This window comes from Tursiops truncatus, chromosome 17 (assembly GCF_011762595.2).
Source record: "Tursiops truncatus isolate mTurTru1 chromosome 17, mTurTru1.mat.Y, whole genome shotgun sequence".
In the NCBI taxonomy this organism is placed as follows: Eukaryota; Metazoa; Chordata; class Mammalia; order Artiodactyla; family Delphinidae; genus Tursiops; species Tursiops truncatus.
In genome coordinates, this window is record NC_047050.1 from 53,938,766 (window position 1) to 53,956,750 (window position 17,985).

A 17,985-nucleotide genomic window follows, 5' to 3' on the forward strand; every position below is an offset into this window, starting at 1 on the left:
AAAATTTTGTTAAGAAGGTAGATCTCATGTGAAGTGCTCTCATCACAACAACAAGAAGGTTAATTCAAAATTATGGAATCGTAATAGATATTTAACCAAATTACTGTTATGCATAAGCAATAATATGCATGAACCATAGCTTCATTGCATGTTTTAGTCTAATAACTGTCAGAAATAAGGTAGTAAACAGGAACACCTGTTTGATAGGATTAGTATCTACAATATTTACTTTGTAGAATGAATATTATAGCCAGTTACCTCTAATTAATTTATCTTATTTAGTTGGACAATTGTTGATTCACTAGCACAGTCTTTGTGCTATCCATTACATAAATTCATACCATATACATATGTGTATGCATCATAGAATTAGTTTAATTAGCTTGATATATCATGTTAATTAGACCTTCAGCTTTTTGAGTACTAAGAAATATTTCAGCTCTTGTGGGATAGCTTAGAGGACAGTTATATGACAGAGTTGCAATACTGATAAAACCAAACTTACTGCTTTATTTGCTATAGCAATGGACTGGAATCATCTAGTTTGCAGAGTTACTAATTTCATGCCTATAGAATGTAAATGAATACATTTGTGTGGGAGCTCAGAAATCCACACTTTAAGAAATGCTACAGGCAATTCTGATGTAGATATTACAAGAACACCATTTGAGAAATACTGCTAAATTTGGAACTATTAGCATATATAATAATATATATATTCCATATATATGAATGATAATATACCACATATATGTATATCTGATTTATGTATTTGTATATAACATATACGTACCTATCTGTATCAATACATATCAATACGGACCCACACATAGTTGTATTATATGTAAAATACTAATGAATATATATTTTCTCTGGAGGGACTGCATCAGTAAAAACAATGTGGAAGTTTTTTAGTTATATCCTAATATTTCTCCTTTTCTTTCATTAACAGGTTTTTAGCTGAGCAAAGGCCACCTAGAAGAAGAGTCATACTTCCTTGTGTCTCTTTCAGCCAAGTGGCCATGTAAGAAAATTTTGGCCAATGAGTACAAGCAGAAATAGTAGAAAATGCAGGGTAGCAACTAGAACCTTGTTTAAGAGACAGTTGAATGATGAATACCCTTTGGCCCTTCCCTTCCCCTTTCCTTCTTCCTACTGTCTAGACTGTAAACTAAATGGATGTAGTCTGGACATGATATGATCTTTGGAATGAAGGCCACCTACAAATAGAATAGTAATATAAAAGGATCCTGAGTATTTGATATCAGGGGTTTCCACAACTGTCTTGTACACCTACATCCAGACTTTAAATTTAAAAAACAAAACAAAAACTTGCATCTCATTCAAGCCTGTTGGTGTTTTTTTACTTTAATTTTCTTTTACAGTTGAACCTAATCCAAACTAATGCATATGGCTTTCTTAAATCAAGTGTAATCACTGGGTAAAAGAGGTAAAAACAGATGGTCAACTGATGTCCTTTTTATAAAGGGCAAAAATCATTTATTCATTTCACGAATATATTCGAAATACCTAAGGTGTACAATGTAAAGTTCTAGATATTATGTATAACTTGAGATCCAAGCTGTCCTTAAGATTCTGTTATTTTTGTAACAGTATGTATACAACTAGAAACAAAGTACGACAACCAATAATCATGAACATCAGGAGAACTGCAAGTTCTTAAGATCACTGAAGCCATGGAGATTTATGCAAATTACAAAGTAGAGTGAACAGAAAAAAAAAAAAAGAGAGAGAGAGAGAGAGAGAAACAGACAAACGTTGGACAAATGCGGGAACACACAGAAAGGATAAAGAAAGAAAATCCACTCAAAAAGATTCTGGAAGATACAGTCAGTAAGGAATAAGAAAGGGTAAAAGACAGGACTTCATAGTAACAAGGGAGATGGATGTTCTTGAAGAAATGATCATTCAAATGTTGCAAATAAATCAAGTAAGATAAGTATTAAAGTAGGAATTCAGATATCATTGGTCATTTTGGAAAAGGCAGTTCTAAAGAAATGATGGGACAAACCAAGTTACATCTAGTTAAAGAGTGATTAATCAGGGAGCAAAAATTGATGGTGTAGAAGAGAATTAAAATTGTGGGCATAACACTCCTCAGTGAGAAAGGATAGGTTCTAGTGTACACATGGAGGAACTAGCTTTCAATGGGAGTTAGCCTATGATGGAAAAATTTATCAGCTCAAATCTAAATATTAGGTAGTTAGCATTATTTAAACTACCTAATAAATATAAATAAATGTGCATATATAGTTTAAATAAAATACACTATATACTTTCTTTTATTCTTAATTTGAATACAATTAATTTAAACAGGTCTTCCTATGTTATATGATCTGAGTATGTTTTTGCTAATATTCTGATTTTGATAACTGTGTTAATTCCCTTGATTTTATCCAATACTCCATTTTTTTAGATACTGTAGAGATTTTTAACTATAGGAGAGTAGGAATAACTATGCCAAATAATTATTCCTACCTCAATCTCTGTCAGAATTATGTTACATATTACCAGTTTCTGGGGGGAACATGCTCTGTGGAAATTCTGCTGAAGCCTCAACCTTATACCTTACAAAATGAACTCATTTCCCTTCTGTTTAAAATATATTAATGGGTCTTCCTGATCTTTCTATTATTGTTCACATGTGTACTGTCATCCAACCTGAAAAATTACAATTATTATACAATTCTTTATTACTGTCTGTGATAATAACTCATTCCTTGTGGTCTTTGATTGCAAGCCTTTGGTCTTTTATTTCTATGTACAGGGCTTCCAAATTGGTTAAATTCCTTATAACCTCTGCCATGGAATCATCCCTCACTTGACCTTTTAATCTTCATTTTCATGGTCTACCTCACTCTCTAGTTACTGCTGCTTTTTCCTCCTTCCTTCCTTTCACAAACAGATTTTTAAAAGGAAAGATTAGTTTCACTATCTCCACTTCTTCACTTTATCACAGCAAGTCTCCCCACTCTCTCCATCACCAATTTTTTGCACTTTAGCAGATCATTCCCACCAGTGTGAACACAGGGTTTTACCTATCCTAGTTTAACAAACAAACCAAAAATTAAAAAAAAAAAAAAAACCCTCTTGACTCTACTTCTTCCTTCAGCAATTGCCCTATTTCTTTGTTCACCTTTGGTTACAAATGTCCCTGAAAGGCTTATGTATACTAATGGCCTACAATTTTTACTTTCCAATTCTCTCTTAAAACCACTCCAGTAAGACTGTCACCGACAAAACTCCTTTCATCACAGTAATCAATAACCTCCATATTACTAAATCCAATGATCAATTTCAGAGTTCATCTTACTGGCTTATCATCAGTATTTGACATAGTTCATCAGTTCCTTCTCCTTGATATACTTTCATTTGGCTTTTAGGAAACCACACTCTTGGTTTTCCTCCTATCTTATTAATTATCCTTTTGAAACTCTTACCAGTTCCTCCTAGCTTTGTTGTGTTTTTAGTGTTGGAGTGTCCAGGATTCAGTTCTTAGTCTTTTTCTCTCTCTCTTTTTTTTAATTTAATAATCACTTCCCCTTCTAGACTTCCAAATTTAGATCTTTATCCCACAACTTTAATTCTGCACTAAGACTTGTATAGCCAACTGCCTCCTTGAAATCTTCATCAGAATGTTTATTAGCCATCTCAAACTGCACATGTCCAAAATTAAGCTCTGGAGCATCTCTCCAAAAATGTTTCATCAACAGCCTTCTCAATATTAATTAATGGCTATTTCATGTCCTCAGTTCTTCAGGCCAAAAGCCTTAGAGCTGTCCTTGCTCCTTCTTTTCCTTGAGCTTCACCATCAGTTAGGAAATTCTCTTAACTTTATCTTGAAAACCTAACAATTTCTCATCACCTCCACTGTTATTTCCTCATCCTAATAATTATAACATCTTACCTAGATTACTGCAAGTAATATCCATTTTTCTACCTTTCCTCTCTATAGTTTCTTCCACAGAGTGATTCTTTAAAAACTAAGACCAGGGCTTCCCTGGCCGCGCAGTGGTTGAGGGTCCGCCTGCCGATGCAGGGGACATGGGTTCGTGCCCCGGTCCGGGAAGATCCCACATGCCGCAGAGCGGCTGGGCCTGTGAGCCATGGCCACTGAGCCTGAGCGTCTGGAGCCTGTGCTCCGCAACGGGACAGGCCAAAACAGTGAGAGGCCCGTGTACCGTAAAAAATAATAATAATAATAATTAAAAATAAAATAAAATAAAAAAATACTAAGTCCAATCACTTTAATGACTTCATATTTCACCTAAAAGCCAAATATAGGTCTTTATCTGGGCTCCATTAATTCTCTTTTGCTTCTACTATTTTCACCCATGTCAATACTTTTGTAGTCACAATCACCTCCTAGATGTTCCTTAAACACAATGAGGCACACTCAAGATTATATATTTTGTTCTAGACATCATTTCTGCCTGGAATGCTCATTGTTTAGCTATCTTACTTGTGTCCAGACTTTGCTCAAATCTCAACTTATCAATTAAGTAACCTACACACCCATCACCCTACTACTGCTCTCCTGACCTCTCTTACCCTACTCCACCTGTTCTTTCTTATCACTCTCTGAACAGAGTGTGTTATTACTTTATTTATATTGATTGCTTTTTAGAGCCTTTTTCCCGTCATAGGGCATAAGTTCTACAGGAGCAAGCCTCTCTGCCACTTTGGTCACTGATGCATTTAGGACAATAGCTGCCATGTAGTAGGTATCTAATAACTAATTGCTGAATGAACACTGAATGAATAGAATTCTAGTAACAACCCGAAAAGATTAAGTTTGGAAACAATTTTAAAGGGTATCTAATCTAACTCTCCATCCAATGCTTTGTAAATAAGGCAGCACCTAGTTACTTTCTACCTCCTTGACCCTGCCATAGCACCTAAGCAGATAATGCCAAACAATATTAGAGTTGAGAGAAGCCTTAGATATTACAGACAAAGAACCTGAGATCTAGGGAGGTGACATAACTTACCCAGTTTCATCTATCCACAAAGAGTCAAAGCTAAAACTAGAACTCGAGCTTCTTTATGCTATGTTATTTTTCATTTCACTGCAATGGAATTAGCTAATATTCAACAGGCCTCATAAAATTCTGCCATCCAGTAATGACTGAGTAGATCTTCCATCCCTGTTGGATCATGCAACGGTGCTGCTGACTGTTGTTTAATAAACAAGAACTTAATGAGTTAGCATATATAGCTTATAAGAGAGGCATTGGCTAACTTAATATTCTCCGTGCAGCACAATTACTGGGCTGATTTATTCCCTGTTGCCAAAGTCAAAGGCAGGTTACAGTAAGCCTTGCTTCACTGCCTGAACTTCCAGAACAGAATAAAATGCATAGTGGCCAGTGGCAAGTTCCCAGTTCCTCAATGAAGGGCCTGTAATCAAGGAATCGTCTGTAATTTTAATCAAAATAATGTAAATGGGTCCCCTGTTCTCATTTATCTTTTCAGTTCTATTAAGGATTGAAAATATTATATGAGCAATGCATACTCATAAGAAAGAACCAATGTAATGCCACCTGAAATAAAATGTCTCATTCTGATGACTATATGTTTAAAAAGATATGAGAACATTAAAAAATGTAAAGGGATTAGAGGGCCAGGATTAGATTTAAAGTTTTAATTATTCACAGATCATTTTATACATCAATTCTGTAACTAATACAATTAAAAGGAATGTTGTTTTATTACATTTAAGTGACTACAGACAATATTATTTACTGACACTGTATCTTTCAATTGCCATTTATAAAAATATAACATAGTTTTGGTATTTGTATCATTTTCTTGAAAAGTGCCAAATGACCTTGGTGTTTATATTTTACAACAAGGAATTTAACAAGTCTATCTAAATATTCATGGTAACATTAATTTAAAAGGACAGTAAAACAATTAATTTCTTGCTATTTTCTTCCTGAGGAAGGGGGAAATAAATAAAGTGGTCCAGTGTCATTTAATGAGAAAATGGAGAGAAAAGAAATTTGTAGATCTGATACTATTATTGAATAAGCTGTATTTATTCCAGAAACTTGGAAACATACGAAGGGTGTTCATTTAGATGATAAACAAATTATTACTAAGAATGCTTAATCTGAAAAGAGAAAGTAACTATTATGAACATAAATGGGTATGTTATGATCCCTAAAGTAAATGTGTTAGATTTGGTTTCTAGAATGCAGTGGTAACAAAGGAACAGGTGCCAAGAAACAGTGTTTTCTAATTTCCTTCTAGTAATCAAATATGTTGCAAGTTTAAAATTTTTCATTTTTAATGGGATCTCTTCTACACCAAGAGATAAAATTATTGGAAAATCCAAGGCATTATCATCTACCTTGATATGACTCAAATATGTAACACTGTAGAAGTAGCAATTTATGAAACAATAGTTTTTGAATTCTCTAACATTTTTAAACCAGGATTCTGCTGAGTTTCATTGTACCCAGGCACAAAATTATCATGGGAAGAGTTAAAGTTATATAAACTTGGGTATCGAGGGACTGAAAGATAGAGGAAAACACAAACAAACAAAAAAACAAAGTTGGTAGAGCTAAGTGTGTTATTTTCATCTTACCTAAAAAGGTATGACTAAGCTGATAGAAACACGGTACTTTTGCTGACGTCTAGCCAACTATGAATGTATTAAAACACATACACACACACACACACAAACACACACATTTACCTAATGTCCTTTCAACAGCAATCTGCAATGTTGTCTTATTCTTTCTTCTTCACATTTGTCTTGCCTGTGTGACAGCTTATTCCCCTAGATTTCCTCCTGTCTCTCTGTCTTAGTCTCCTTTGCTGGATCATCCTCCTAAGCCTGGGCCTTATATGCTGTTGATGCTCCAACTCAATCCTAGTGCCCTCTTATCTTCTCATTCCATCCTGTCTCTGTCTAGCCAATGTTATTGATGCCTTTTGGTTCTATTACCATCAATATCAACTACACTATCAGTGATGCTTCTCCTCACAGCTCCTGAATCATATAGATAGATATTGTTGTTTATTAGATGGCTTTAACAGCATGTCTCAAAGAGACTTCAAACTAAATATATGTAAAACATCTCTCAATAACCATAGCATTCCCATCCCAAACGTGACCTTCCTTCAACATTTTCCAATTCAGTGAGTATCTCTCCTGCCTTTACCCATTTACGCAAGCCAGAAATGATGTTTTATTTGAACACCACCTTCTTTATCACTCTTCAATTCACTACAGAGGTCTTTATCATTATACCTCCTAAAAATCTCTCAACTCATTCTACTTCTTTATCTCCATCAGTACCATCTTAATACAAGCTACCATGATTTTTTTTCTTGGATTACAGCAGACATCTCTTAAGAAATTTTCTTACAGCTAATCGAGCCCCACTTCAAATCAATCTCTATACTTCAGCAAGAATCATCATTTGAAAACACAAACCTCTTCGTGTAATTGCTTTTGATAAAAATCCTTTAATAAGTTCCTGCTATTCTTATGAAATATTTTACCTGGTTTAAAAGGCCCTTTTAGTCTAGAGTTTACCTATGTCTTCATTTCACTAATCCCACCATTCTTCAATTACTAAGTCTACATTACACTTCAATGATATCAGTGCATTTAAATTTTTAAAACAGCATAAAGAAATATTTTCTTTTTACAAATACTATATCCTAAAAGTATGTTCTGAAAACTCTAATTTTCATGAGACCATGCCTTGAGTCTCTAAAGAAACAGACCACATTCACCCAGATCACAGTGTTTAATTTTTGCCTTCAGATAACAGGATACATAAAAGAGCTATCTACAAAAACAAAGGCAAATTACTTCCAAGACTATTCAATTAATCTGAAAGGAACCAGATTATGAACCAGAGTATGAACTGGCACACTAAGGAACACAATTGTAGGAACAACTCTTATTTCCTTATACAAGTTTTGATAAAAATCACATTATTTTTCATTGATTGAGTGATAAAGAAATACTGATGGAAAGCTTCATCTTTCAAAATTCCATTCTATATATTAGTACCCAATCTCCAAAATCTTCCTCAGCTCTGACAGCTACGCCTTACAATTTTCCTGTAACTGTTAGTTCTTTTAAATATTTAATCCTTTAAAGGCCCACATACAGTTTTTCTCTGATTCCCAACTGGCCTCAGGCAATGACATCAAAGCTAGATTGATAGAAACTACTTACCATATTGTAGGTGGCTCAGAACCTTCTATTTCTAAGTAATCATACTTTTCTTCCATTTGGAAATCAGTAAATATGAGTGAAATTGTGTCCCCAGGCTCTGCTACAATGGTCCAAGTGCAATCAGCATTATTATGATACTCATTAGGAAAACTAGGGCTTGATATGACGCCACTAGATCCTCTCATTGTTCCTCCACATGCATCTTCAGCTGTTGAAAACAAAGATGAGATGTTCAGATATAAATCATTAAGAGAAATGCGATTAAATCAACTCTGTTAACATTATTGGATAAAAATAACAGGACAAATGTTGTGATACCAAGTGCATATTATAATAATAGAGATTAAATGAGAAGTCCATGAAAAATTTAAGCACATATATAAATACAAATGCTATCTTGACTATTTTATAACCATTGATTGAAACAGCAATGAAAGTAAGTAAAAATCTATACTCCAATTAGATCTCAGGATAACAGAATTAAGATTTCCTTTTCATTGATTAGGTGATGAAGCAAGTAAAACAAATGAAACATCATTCTTAAGGTCTATAATAGGAAATCTTTAGTCACTTTGTGCATGTTCATGGTAGGTCTGAGCTTTGTTTTTATTTCCTTAATGTAGGTATATACCAAATAAATGATGTAAGAGAGAATATAATATAGTTTCTGTCATTGGCATTTTTCAAAAGCTACTGAAAACATTTGTGGAAATGCAGTTTAAATAGAATACATCATCACATATCTACAAAACTTTAATTAGAAAGAAATAATATAGTAACTTCAATAATATATTCAGTAACATATCTTTAGTAACACATTCCTATGACTCTATCAAACAATGTAAACATATTTTGCTAGGTATTCATACGATTATGTATACACAACATTATAAATGCAATGGCATCAATGCTAGGTTAAATAGAAACTATCTACTTATGATATTGTAGGTGGCTCAGAACCTTCTATTTCTAAGTAATCATACTTTTCTTCCATTTGGAAAGTTTCTACTAATTTTACATTTGGACCTGTGGTTCTCATTTCCCAAATAAGGGTCATAGATTATCCATGAGTCTACTTTTGGCCAATGTTGTATGTAACCCCAACAGAGGGGTTACATGACCACCTGTGTTTAGTGTTAAAACATAAGATAAAGCTCCTTGCTTTATAAAGAAACTGAAGCTATAAAATTTGTCTTGTCATAACACTGTTTAGGCCAGTCAATAGGCTACTAGATTATTTGTGCAATCAAATTTCTCAAGATTTATGCTGTTATCTTGAGCTACTCAGGGAATTCCTTCCATTCAAATCAAATGTCTGAGGAAATATCTAGCTCTATAAAGACCAATTATTATTTGATGTAATAGTTAACAATCTGTAACTTTAATAAATAGAGATGGCAGCATCCTGTTTAACTCCACAATGGGCATGGAATGGCAACATGCTTTGGTACTGGGAACAACTTTCTTACCATATTGTATGCATTAAATAACATTAGCTTCTTTCTGTCCCACTCTTTACCCACCTAGCTCCATAATTCATAAATTGAAAGCATAAATAATATTGTTCTTAAAAGATACTTAATTTTCATCATACACTACTGTGTATATGATATTTATTTTCATGATGCCCTCTCTATTTTTTTAAGTCTGTTGAGTAATTAGAATGAACTAGTAGTGGTCCAGTCTAGACTATGAGATATATTACTACAATTTTCTCATCAGAACATACAATGCCTTCCCTCAATACCTTAACTTTAACCTCTGGTGAAAATGTCCTGCTGCCCCCAATCCCCAACCACAAATTATTTCTACTTTTTGTCTTCTCAGTACTAACACCAACGCTGAGTACTGCTTCAGAAATAAAACGTTACATTATTATATATTTGTAGTGTAGCTGGCATACAACATATTCAAACCAGCTCTGTGAGCTATTTACTTCCCTGTCTCTAGATAAAATCTCAGGCAGAAACATTTCAGTTCACACTCAGATTAAGAAAAAATTCCTCCACTTTTTTTAATTCAAAAATATCAATTTATCAATTAATTTGTCTAGTCCTGGATACTCACAAAAAATTGTGACTTCATTTAGGTTAAGGTTCTTTGCTCCCCTGGGCTTGTGGCAGATGGGGCAGAGGTGAGGCAGTGAAGTGGGCTCTTCTTCCCTGTTTCCCCTCCTAGAATTTCTTTTCATCCACCCCTGCTCACTGAGCTCTCTATGATTCATCCTAGATTTGGAAGTAGAAAGGATCAGGGGAGATGAATCTTATTTGCTTGGCACTGATTTGGTACTGGTTTCCAAGGGCTTTGGCAGATGATTAAAGAAAGATGGTTCATTTTGTTCATGAACCTTTTCATGGGACCCTCAGAAGTAACCCAATCAGTTCCCTTGTTGTGGGTGAATGTGTTTCTCTAGCTGGCTGCTTATTTTCTCCCTCATACCATGGGTATAGAATGGTATCCTTCCACCCTCTTTCCAACTATGTCTCCTTATCCTTCTAGGTGGGCCTCTTGGGCAGGATCTAGGACAATTCCAGGCCAGAACTCCCTCACAAAAGTCCTGCATATGGTTAAGAAAACATGCCCCATTTATTTATCCTCTGTGGACATGCAATTTCTTCCCAAATGTAGCCTTCTGGGTTTACAACAGCAGACATTTAAATATTTCAGCCATGGTCTTAATGATAATACACTGTGTCCCCCAAGCTCCAGGGCAAACAAATCAATTTCTCTGCATGGTCTCCTTTAAGAAGTAATCTAGGCTCACAAAAGAGAGAAATCACCCCAAACTCCTGACACATGAGATGGAGAGCAACTAACAGCATAGTTCACTCAAGGGAAAGTCTTCAACCCAAAAGCATGACTGACTTGCAGTTGAAAACAGGATGGGAACTGAGATCTTCCAGCATTCAAACCAATGCTCTTGCCAATTTCTGTATCAAGTTCTTTGTTCAGCACTCCTGTTTGATCTCTTTATTACTACAGAGACTATCATAGAATCAGTATCTGACAAAATTGTGAAATAAATAAAGTTTGCTTTTAGTACACGTTAGATATACAACATTTTGGCTAGGTAATCTACCTGAATGCTAGAACCTTTGTATTGCAATTCAGACTGGATTTACTATAATATTTATAAAAAAACAATACATTTTCTGTAATCATAGACTCTTATAGTAAAATGTATTATCTAAATTAAAATTTTTACTTTATACCAGAGTTAGAACAAGTGAAAGGCAGAATTAGGACAAACCATGAAACCCTTAAATCTAGTGCTGTGCTCTCTCTGCTAAGTAATATTGCCTGGTCTCTGGGCAAAGTGAGTTGGTACAAATCCTGTCAATGATAGAACTTTTATTCTTTCAGCATCACTCTGTCCTGGCCACCAGGCTTGCCCGTTTGATTAGTGTTGTCTGTAGTATCTTCTGTCCCACATGTCACAGAAAGGGCAGGGTTCACAGGCTATTAAATAGAACCATTTTTTAACATACTCAAGATACACATGGGGTCATGTTGGTTACTTGTATACACTTTCTGTGAATTTTAAAGTTTATTAATTTGGTTATCTATTCAAAAAAATATTCATTGAGATCTACTAAGTACCAGGAGGAACTGCGTTAGTCTCTCATGCTACAGTGGTGATCAAAAGTCAGCACAATACCTGCCCTCATTAAGCATCCTGTCTAGAAGAGAGTAAGGCTCTAAACAAATGACAAGATAAACATATAAAATTACATTTCTGTCAGGTACTTTGCAGAAGGAGCATTTAGTACCGACATTGTATGTTTGGGGCTTTGCAGTAGTTAGAGAATTCAGAAACAAGGATTCTTTGAGGAAGCAATGATGGACTAGAAACCTGAAGGGTGAATAGTTAATGAGGAAAAGGAAAATTGTTCTGAGTAGGTACACTTATGCTTTCACCAGAGGAAATGGGCATTCTCCAAAATTTTCCAAACTGAAAGAAAATCTGTGTGCAACTGCCAAGTGGTACCAAATGAGGTGGAAAGGCAACTAGGTGCTAGACCTTGCAGGATCTTTCTGACAAAACTATTCAGAGCAGTGGAAAGTTACTGATGGGTTTTCAGCAAAGAGATGACATGATTAGTTTTGAGTTTTGAAAACATTCTGGCTGCTCTATGAAGAGGAGAGGGAAAGAAGATAATGGAGGATACAGATTAGGGGGCTGAATCAAGAATCCAAGCAATTTTTGGCATGCTTTATTGTTTCCTAAAGATAAACCACCTCTCGTTTATTCAGTAGTTCAGCATATTATTATCTCAATATCTTCAAAAGATTAATTTGGTCTTTGTAGGCACTTTGGAATAAATAGTATCACTGCACAATAAATCAGAATAATTCTCTTAGGCCCATTTTTAAGAACAGTATTTTTTCACCTAAAGAGTAAAGCAACGTGATTAAATATCTTACACTTCTCTTGAGGTTAACTAGAAGTTATGATTGCTTCAAAATGTAGTTATTTAACATACAGGGAATATAAAAAAGGTTGGTAGTTTCTCTACTCTTGTCCTAAAATCTGTATAGGTTGTAAGATTTTAGGTGTGCTTTTTTTTTTTTAATGCAATACATAGGCTGAATGATGGCAAGTTGCATGTTAAGAAGTTTGAAGACTCAGTCTGTTGTAAAACATGAAGGAAACAACCAGTTCAGCCAATAGAATCAATGAAGGCAATGTAGTCTTTTGAGAATAAGAATTTTTTAAAACGTGATCATTTGATTTGGGATTTATTCCAATCACCTGGAGGAAATACTAACAACTCCCTCTTAAATTCTTAGTGTACTCAAATCTACTGATAAAAAAATATAGCTATTAAATTTAAAATATTAAACCTAATTTTGTTTATAATATTATAAATCTATCATCGAATACTCCTATTTCTACACTTTAAAATAACTAAATTTATACAAACTTGATAAACAATGTCCTTTAATCTCTTACAACATATAGAGCAGGGAAAAAAGTGACAAAATAAAATCAAAATTATTTGTACTTGTTTATCCCATTTGTAAAATTTATCCCATTTGTTTATCTTTGTTTTTATTTCCATTACTCTGGAAGACAGATCAAAAAATATATTGCTTTGATTTATGTCAGAGAGTGTTCTGCCTATGCTTCCCTCTGAGAGTTTTATAGTGTCCAAGCTCACATTTAAGTCTTTAATCCATTTTGAGTTTTTCTGTACGGTGTTAAAGAATGTTCTAATTTCATTTTTTTTACATGCAGCTGTCCAGTTTTCCCAGCACTTTACTGAAGAGACTGTCTTTCCTCCATTGTATACTCTTGCCTCCGTTGTCATAGATCAATTGACCATAGGTGCATGGGTTTATTTCTGGGATTTCTATCTTGTTCCATTGCTCTGTATTTCTATTTTTGTGCCAGTACCATACTGTTTTGATGACTATAACTTTGTAGTATAGTCTGAAGTCAGGGATCTTGATTCCTCCAGCTTCGTTTTTCTTTCTCAAGACTGCTTTGGTATTCAGGGTCTTTTGTGTCTCCATACAAATTTTAAGGTATTTTGTTCTAGTTCTGCAAAAAATTCCATTGGTAATTTGATAGGGATTGCATTGAATCTGTTGATTGCCTTGGACAGTATAGTCATTTTGACAATATTGATTCTTCCAATCCAAGAACACAATATATCTTTCCATCTGTTTGTGCTGTCTTCGATTCCTTTCATCAGCATCTTATAGTTTACATAGTACAGGTCTTTTGTCTCCTTAGGCAGGTTTATTCTTAGGTATTTTATTCTTTTTGGTGCAATGGTAAATGGTATTGTGTCTTGAATTTCTCTTTCTGATATTTCATTGTTAGTGTATAGAAATGCAACAGATTTCTGTGTATTAATTTTGTTTCCTGCAATTTTACCGAACCTCATTAATGAGCTCTAGTAGTTCTCTGGTAGCGTCTTCAGGATTTTTTATGTATTGTATCATGTCACCTCCAAACAATGGCAGCTTAACTTCTTTTCCAATTTGTATTCCTTTTATTTCTTTTTCTTCTCTGACTGCCATAGCTAGGACTTCCAAAACTATGTTGAATAAAAGTGGCAAGAGTTGACATCCTTGTCTTAGAGGACATCCTGATCTTAGAGGAAATGCTTTCAGCTTTTCACCACTGAGTATGATGTTAGCTATAGGTCTGTCATATATGGCCTTTATTATATTGAGGTATGTTCCCTTTATGCCCACTTTGTGGAGAGTTTTTATTATAAATGGGTGTTGAATTTTGTCCAAAGCTTTTTCTGCATGTATTGAGATGATAATATGGTTTTTATTCTTCAATTTGTTGATGTGGTGTATCAATCTGTTGGTGTGTTGTTTGATCTGTGGATATTGAAAATTCATTGCATCACTGGGATAAATCCCACTTGATTATGTTGTATGATCCTTTTAATATATTGTTGGATTCATATTGCTAGTATTTTGTTGAGGGTTTTTGTGTCTATATTCATCAGTGATATTGGCCTGTAATTTTCTTTTTTTGTGGTATCTTTGTCTGGTTTTGGTATCAGGGTGATGGTGGCCTCACAGAATGAGTTTGGGAGTGTTCCTCTCTCTGCTATATTTTGGAAAAGTTTGAGGAGGATAGGTGTTATCTCTTCTCTAAGTGTTTGATAGAATTCGCGTATAAAGCCATCTAGTCCTGGACTTCTGTCTGTTGGGATTTTTTAATAACAGTTCCAATTTCAGTACTTATGATTGGTCTGTTCGTATTTTCTGTTTCTTCCTGGTTCAGTCTTAGGAGGTTGCACCTTTCTAAGAATTTGTCAATTTCTTCCAGGTTGTCCATTTATTGCCATACAGTTGCTTGCAGTAGTTTCTTATGATCCTTTGTATTTCTGTGGTGTCAGTTGTAACTTCTCCTTTTTCATTTCTAATTTTATTGATTTGAGTCCTCTCCCTTTCTTTCTTGATGAGTCTGGCTAAAGGTTTCTCAATTTTGTTTATCTTTTCAAAGAACTTTTAGTTTTGTTGATCTTTGCTATTGTTTTCATCTCTATTTCACTTATTTCTTCATTTCTATTTCATTTATTTCTGCTCTAATCTTTATGATTTCTTTCCTTCCACTAACTTTAGGTTTTGCTTCTTTTTCTTTCTCTAGTTGCTTTAGGTGTAAAGCTAGGTTGTTTATTTGAGATTTTTCTTGTTTCCTGAGGTAATACTGTATTGCTATAAAATTCCCTCGTAGGATTGTTTTTGCTGCATCCCATAGGTTCTGGATCATTGTGCTTCCATTTTCATTTGTCTCTGTATTTTTTAATTTCCTCTTTGATTTCTTCAGTGATCCACTGGCTGTTTAGTAGCATATTGTTTAGCCTCCATATGTTTGTGTTTTATACAGTTTTCTCTTTCTTGTCATTTATTTCTAATCTCATAGTGTTGTGGTCAGAAAAAAGGCTTGATATGATTTCAGTCTTCTTAAATTTACTGACGCTCTCTTTGTGGCCCAGCATGTGGTCAGTCCTGGAGAATGATCCATGTGTATGAGGGAAAGATGTGTATTCTGTTGCTTTTGGATGAAATGCTCTATAAATATCAATTAAGTCTACCTGGTCTAATGTGTCATTTAAGGCCTGTGTTTCCTTATACATATCGATAATTACTTTAAATATAAATGGATTAAATGATCCCACCAAAAGACACAGACTGTCTGAATGGATACAAAAACAAAACCCACATATATGCTATCTACAAGAGACCCACTTCAGACCTAGGGACACATACAGACTGAAAGTGAGCAGATGGAAAAAGGTATTCCATGCAAATGGAAATCAAATGGAGTAGCAATACTCATATCAGACAAAATAGACTTTAAAATAAAGACTGTTACAAGAGACAAAGAAGGACACTACATAATGATCAAGGGATCAATCCAAGAAGAAGATATAACACTTGGAAACATACAGGCACCCAACATAGGAACACTGCAATATACAAGGCAAATACTAACAGCCATAAAAGGAGAAACCAACAGTAACACAATAATAGTGGGGGACCTTAACACCCCACTTTCAACAATGGACAGATCATGCATCTATTTTTGTTCACATCATATCTGTTTTATTAAAAGAAAGACTGACATATAGTAGAGGTTTATAGGAATTTACTGAATTAAATATGAAATAAACAAATGAGTAAATATAACCATTTAAGCTCATCATCAAATTAAATTCTGATGTCTGAGCCATCTATGGGGTAGAATAAAAAGAAAACACAAGTAATATGTCACTATTACAAAAGAGATTAATTGATAATTGGAACAAAATGTCAAAACAAAATAGAAGAATGAGAAGGACTGCCAAATAAATTTTAAGAACAAAATGTATGTTGCAGGTCAAAAGCTTTATAATAAAAAGGTGAGCATAAACAGAAACTGATTATTGCTATTCAGTACCAAGCAAGTGGGAGTTAACTAATTTTTAGATTTTTCTCCATATTTAACTTCAATAAAGTACAACTTCTTTAATTACAGATAGCAGAATTATGTATGTGGAGTATTCAAGAGACTCACCAGATAAAATACATGACTTAATCTGTGAATTAAGCAAGGTTACTGAATACAAGGGCAATATACAAAAATATATCAGCACTGAACAATTACAAACTGAAATTTTTTTAAATATTATTGCTAATAGGATAAAATTTCAAAAATTTAGGAATAAAAATAGAGAAGGAAAGCCTGAGTAAAGCTCTAATTATATTTTTGAGAGAAAATATAGACCTATGTAACTAAATAGATCTATGTAAATAAATAGATATTCCACGTAATCTAAAAATGTCAGTTCTCCCCAGATTAATCTAGAGACAAGCCCAGAAATTTGCAATTTGAAACTATGGTTTCAGTAAAGATAGTAGCTACCAGCTCAGTTCTTTCTATTTTATAAAAGCCCTGTCCTTGTTTATACCTTATTTTTAACCTCCATTGCTCTCCTTGAGGCCCCACTCCATGTGCTGATTACTACTCTCAGAAGGCAAACTTTAATGCTACTTCATTTAAAAAAGAATGTTCAGGGTATGATTTCTCTCAGAATTTCCAAAGTCTTATCACTTCTGTTTCAACACAGACTGAATTATCAGAAATCTGTGTAGAGCATTTTAAAACACCTATACATCAACCCCAACCCCAAGATTCTTATTTACTTGCTTGATAGTGGGGTCAATAGTAGGGCAATCTTTTTTTACATTCCCTAGGTGATTCTACTGCATAGTTAGAATCAACAATCACTGTAGTAACTCATGTAAAATAGCTAATCCATTCATTTGGGTACTTGACCCTATCTTCTACCTAACTCCAGGTCTTTACTTGGGATCACTTAAGCTGATAAGTACCTCTCTAATACCATCCTAAAAGTCCATATAAGATGGAAGCCAACCCCATCCACCTCCAAATAGCAAGACAAACTAAATTTATCTTGGTCTATTAACCTCCTTTTCCTCTTCCCTTTCAAAATTCCTCTGAAAATGTACCTTTGCTTAATGTTTCTACTTATTTACCTCCTAGTGATCCCTCAATTAACTGCATTCTTGTTTCTCTTCATACTTTCTATTGAACCCCTTCTCCTAAGCTCAACATTGACTTCCTAACGGACACATACTTGTTAGTATTTTTTAAATGGGTCTCTCAGTGACAGCTGGCATTGTTATTAACTCATTACTCTCCTATTCTTCGGCTTCCATGTGAAATATTTTACTGGTTACCCTTGTAGCTGTCTAACGCTTCTTATCCATCTACCTCACTG

The 17,985-nt window shown here is 34.3% G+C and overlaps 1 protein-coding gene across 3 annotated transcripts in view; it reads right to left on the reverse strand.

The window, feature by feature from the left end:
- Positions 1 to 17,985, reverse strand: part of CSMD3 (CUB and Sushi multiple domains 3) — a 1,081,491-nt gene that overhangs the window by 778,563 nt on the left and 284,943 nt on the right. For all 3 annotated transcript variants that reach the window (XM_033843074.1, XM_019931944.2, XM_019931943.2), the window contains exon 5: positions 8,228 to 8,435. In XM_033843074.1, the coding sequence (XP_033698965.1) occupies positions 8,228 to 8,435 (208 nt within the window). The remainder of the gene's footprint in view (positions 1 to 8,227; positions 8,436 to 17,985) is intronic.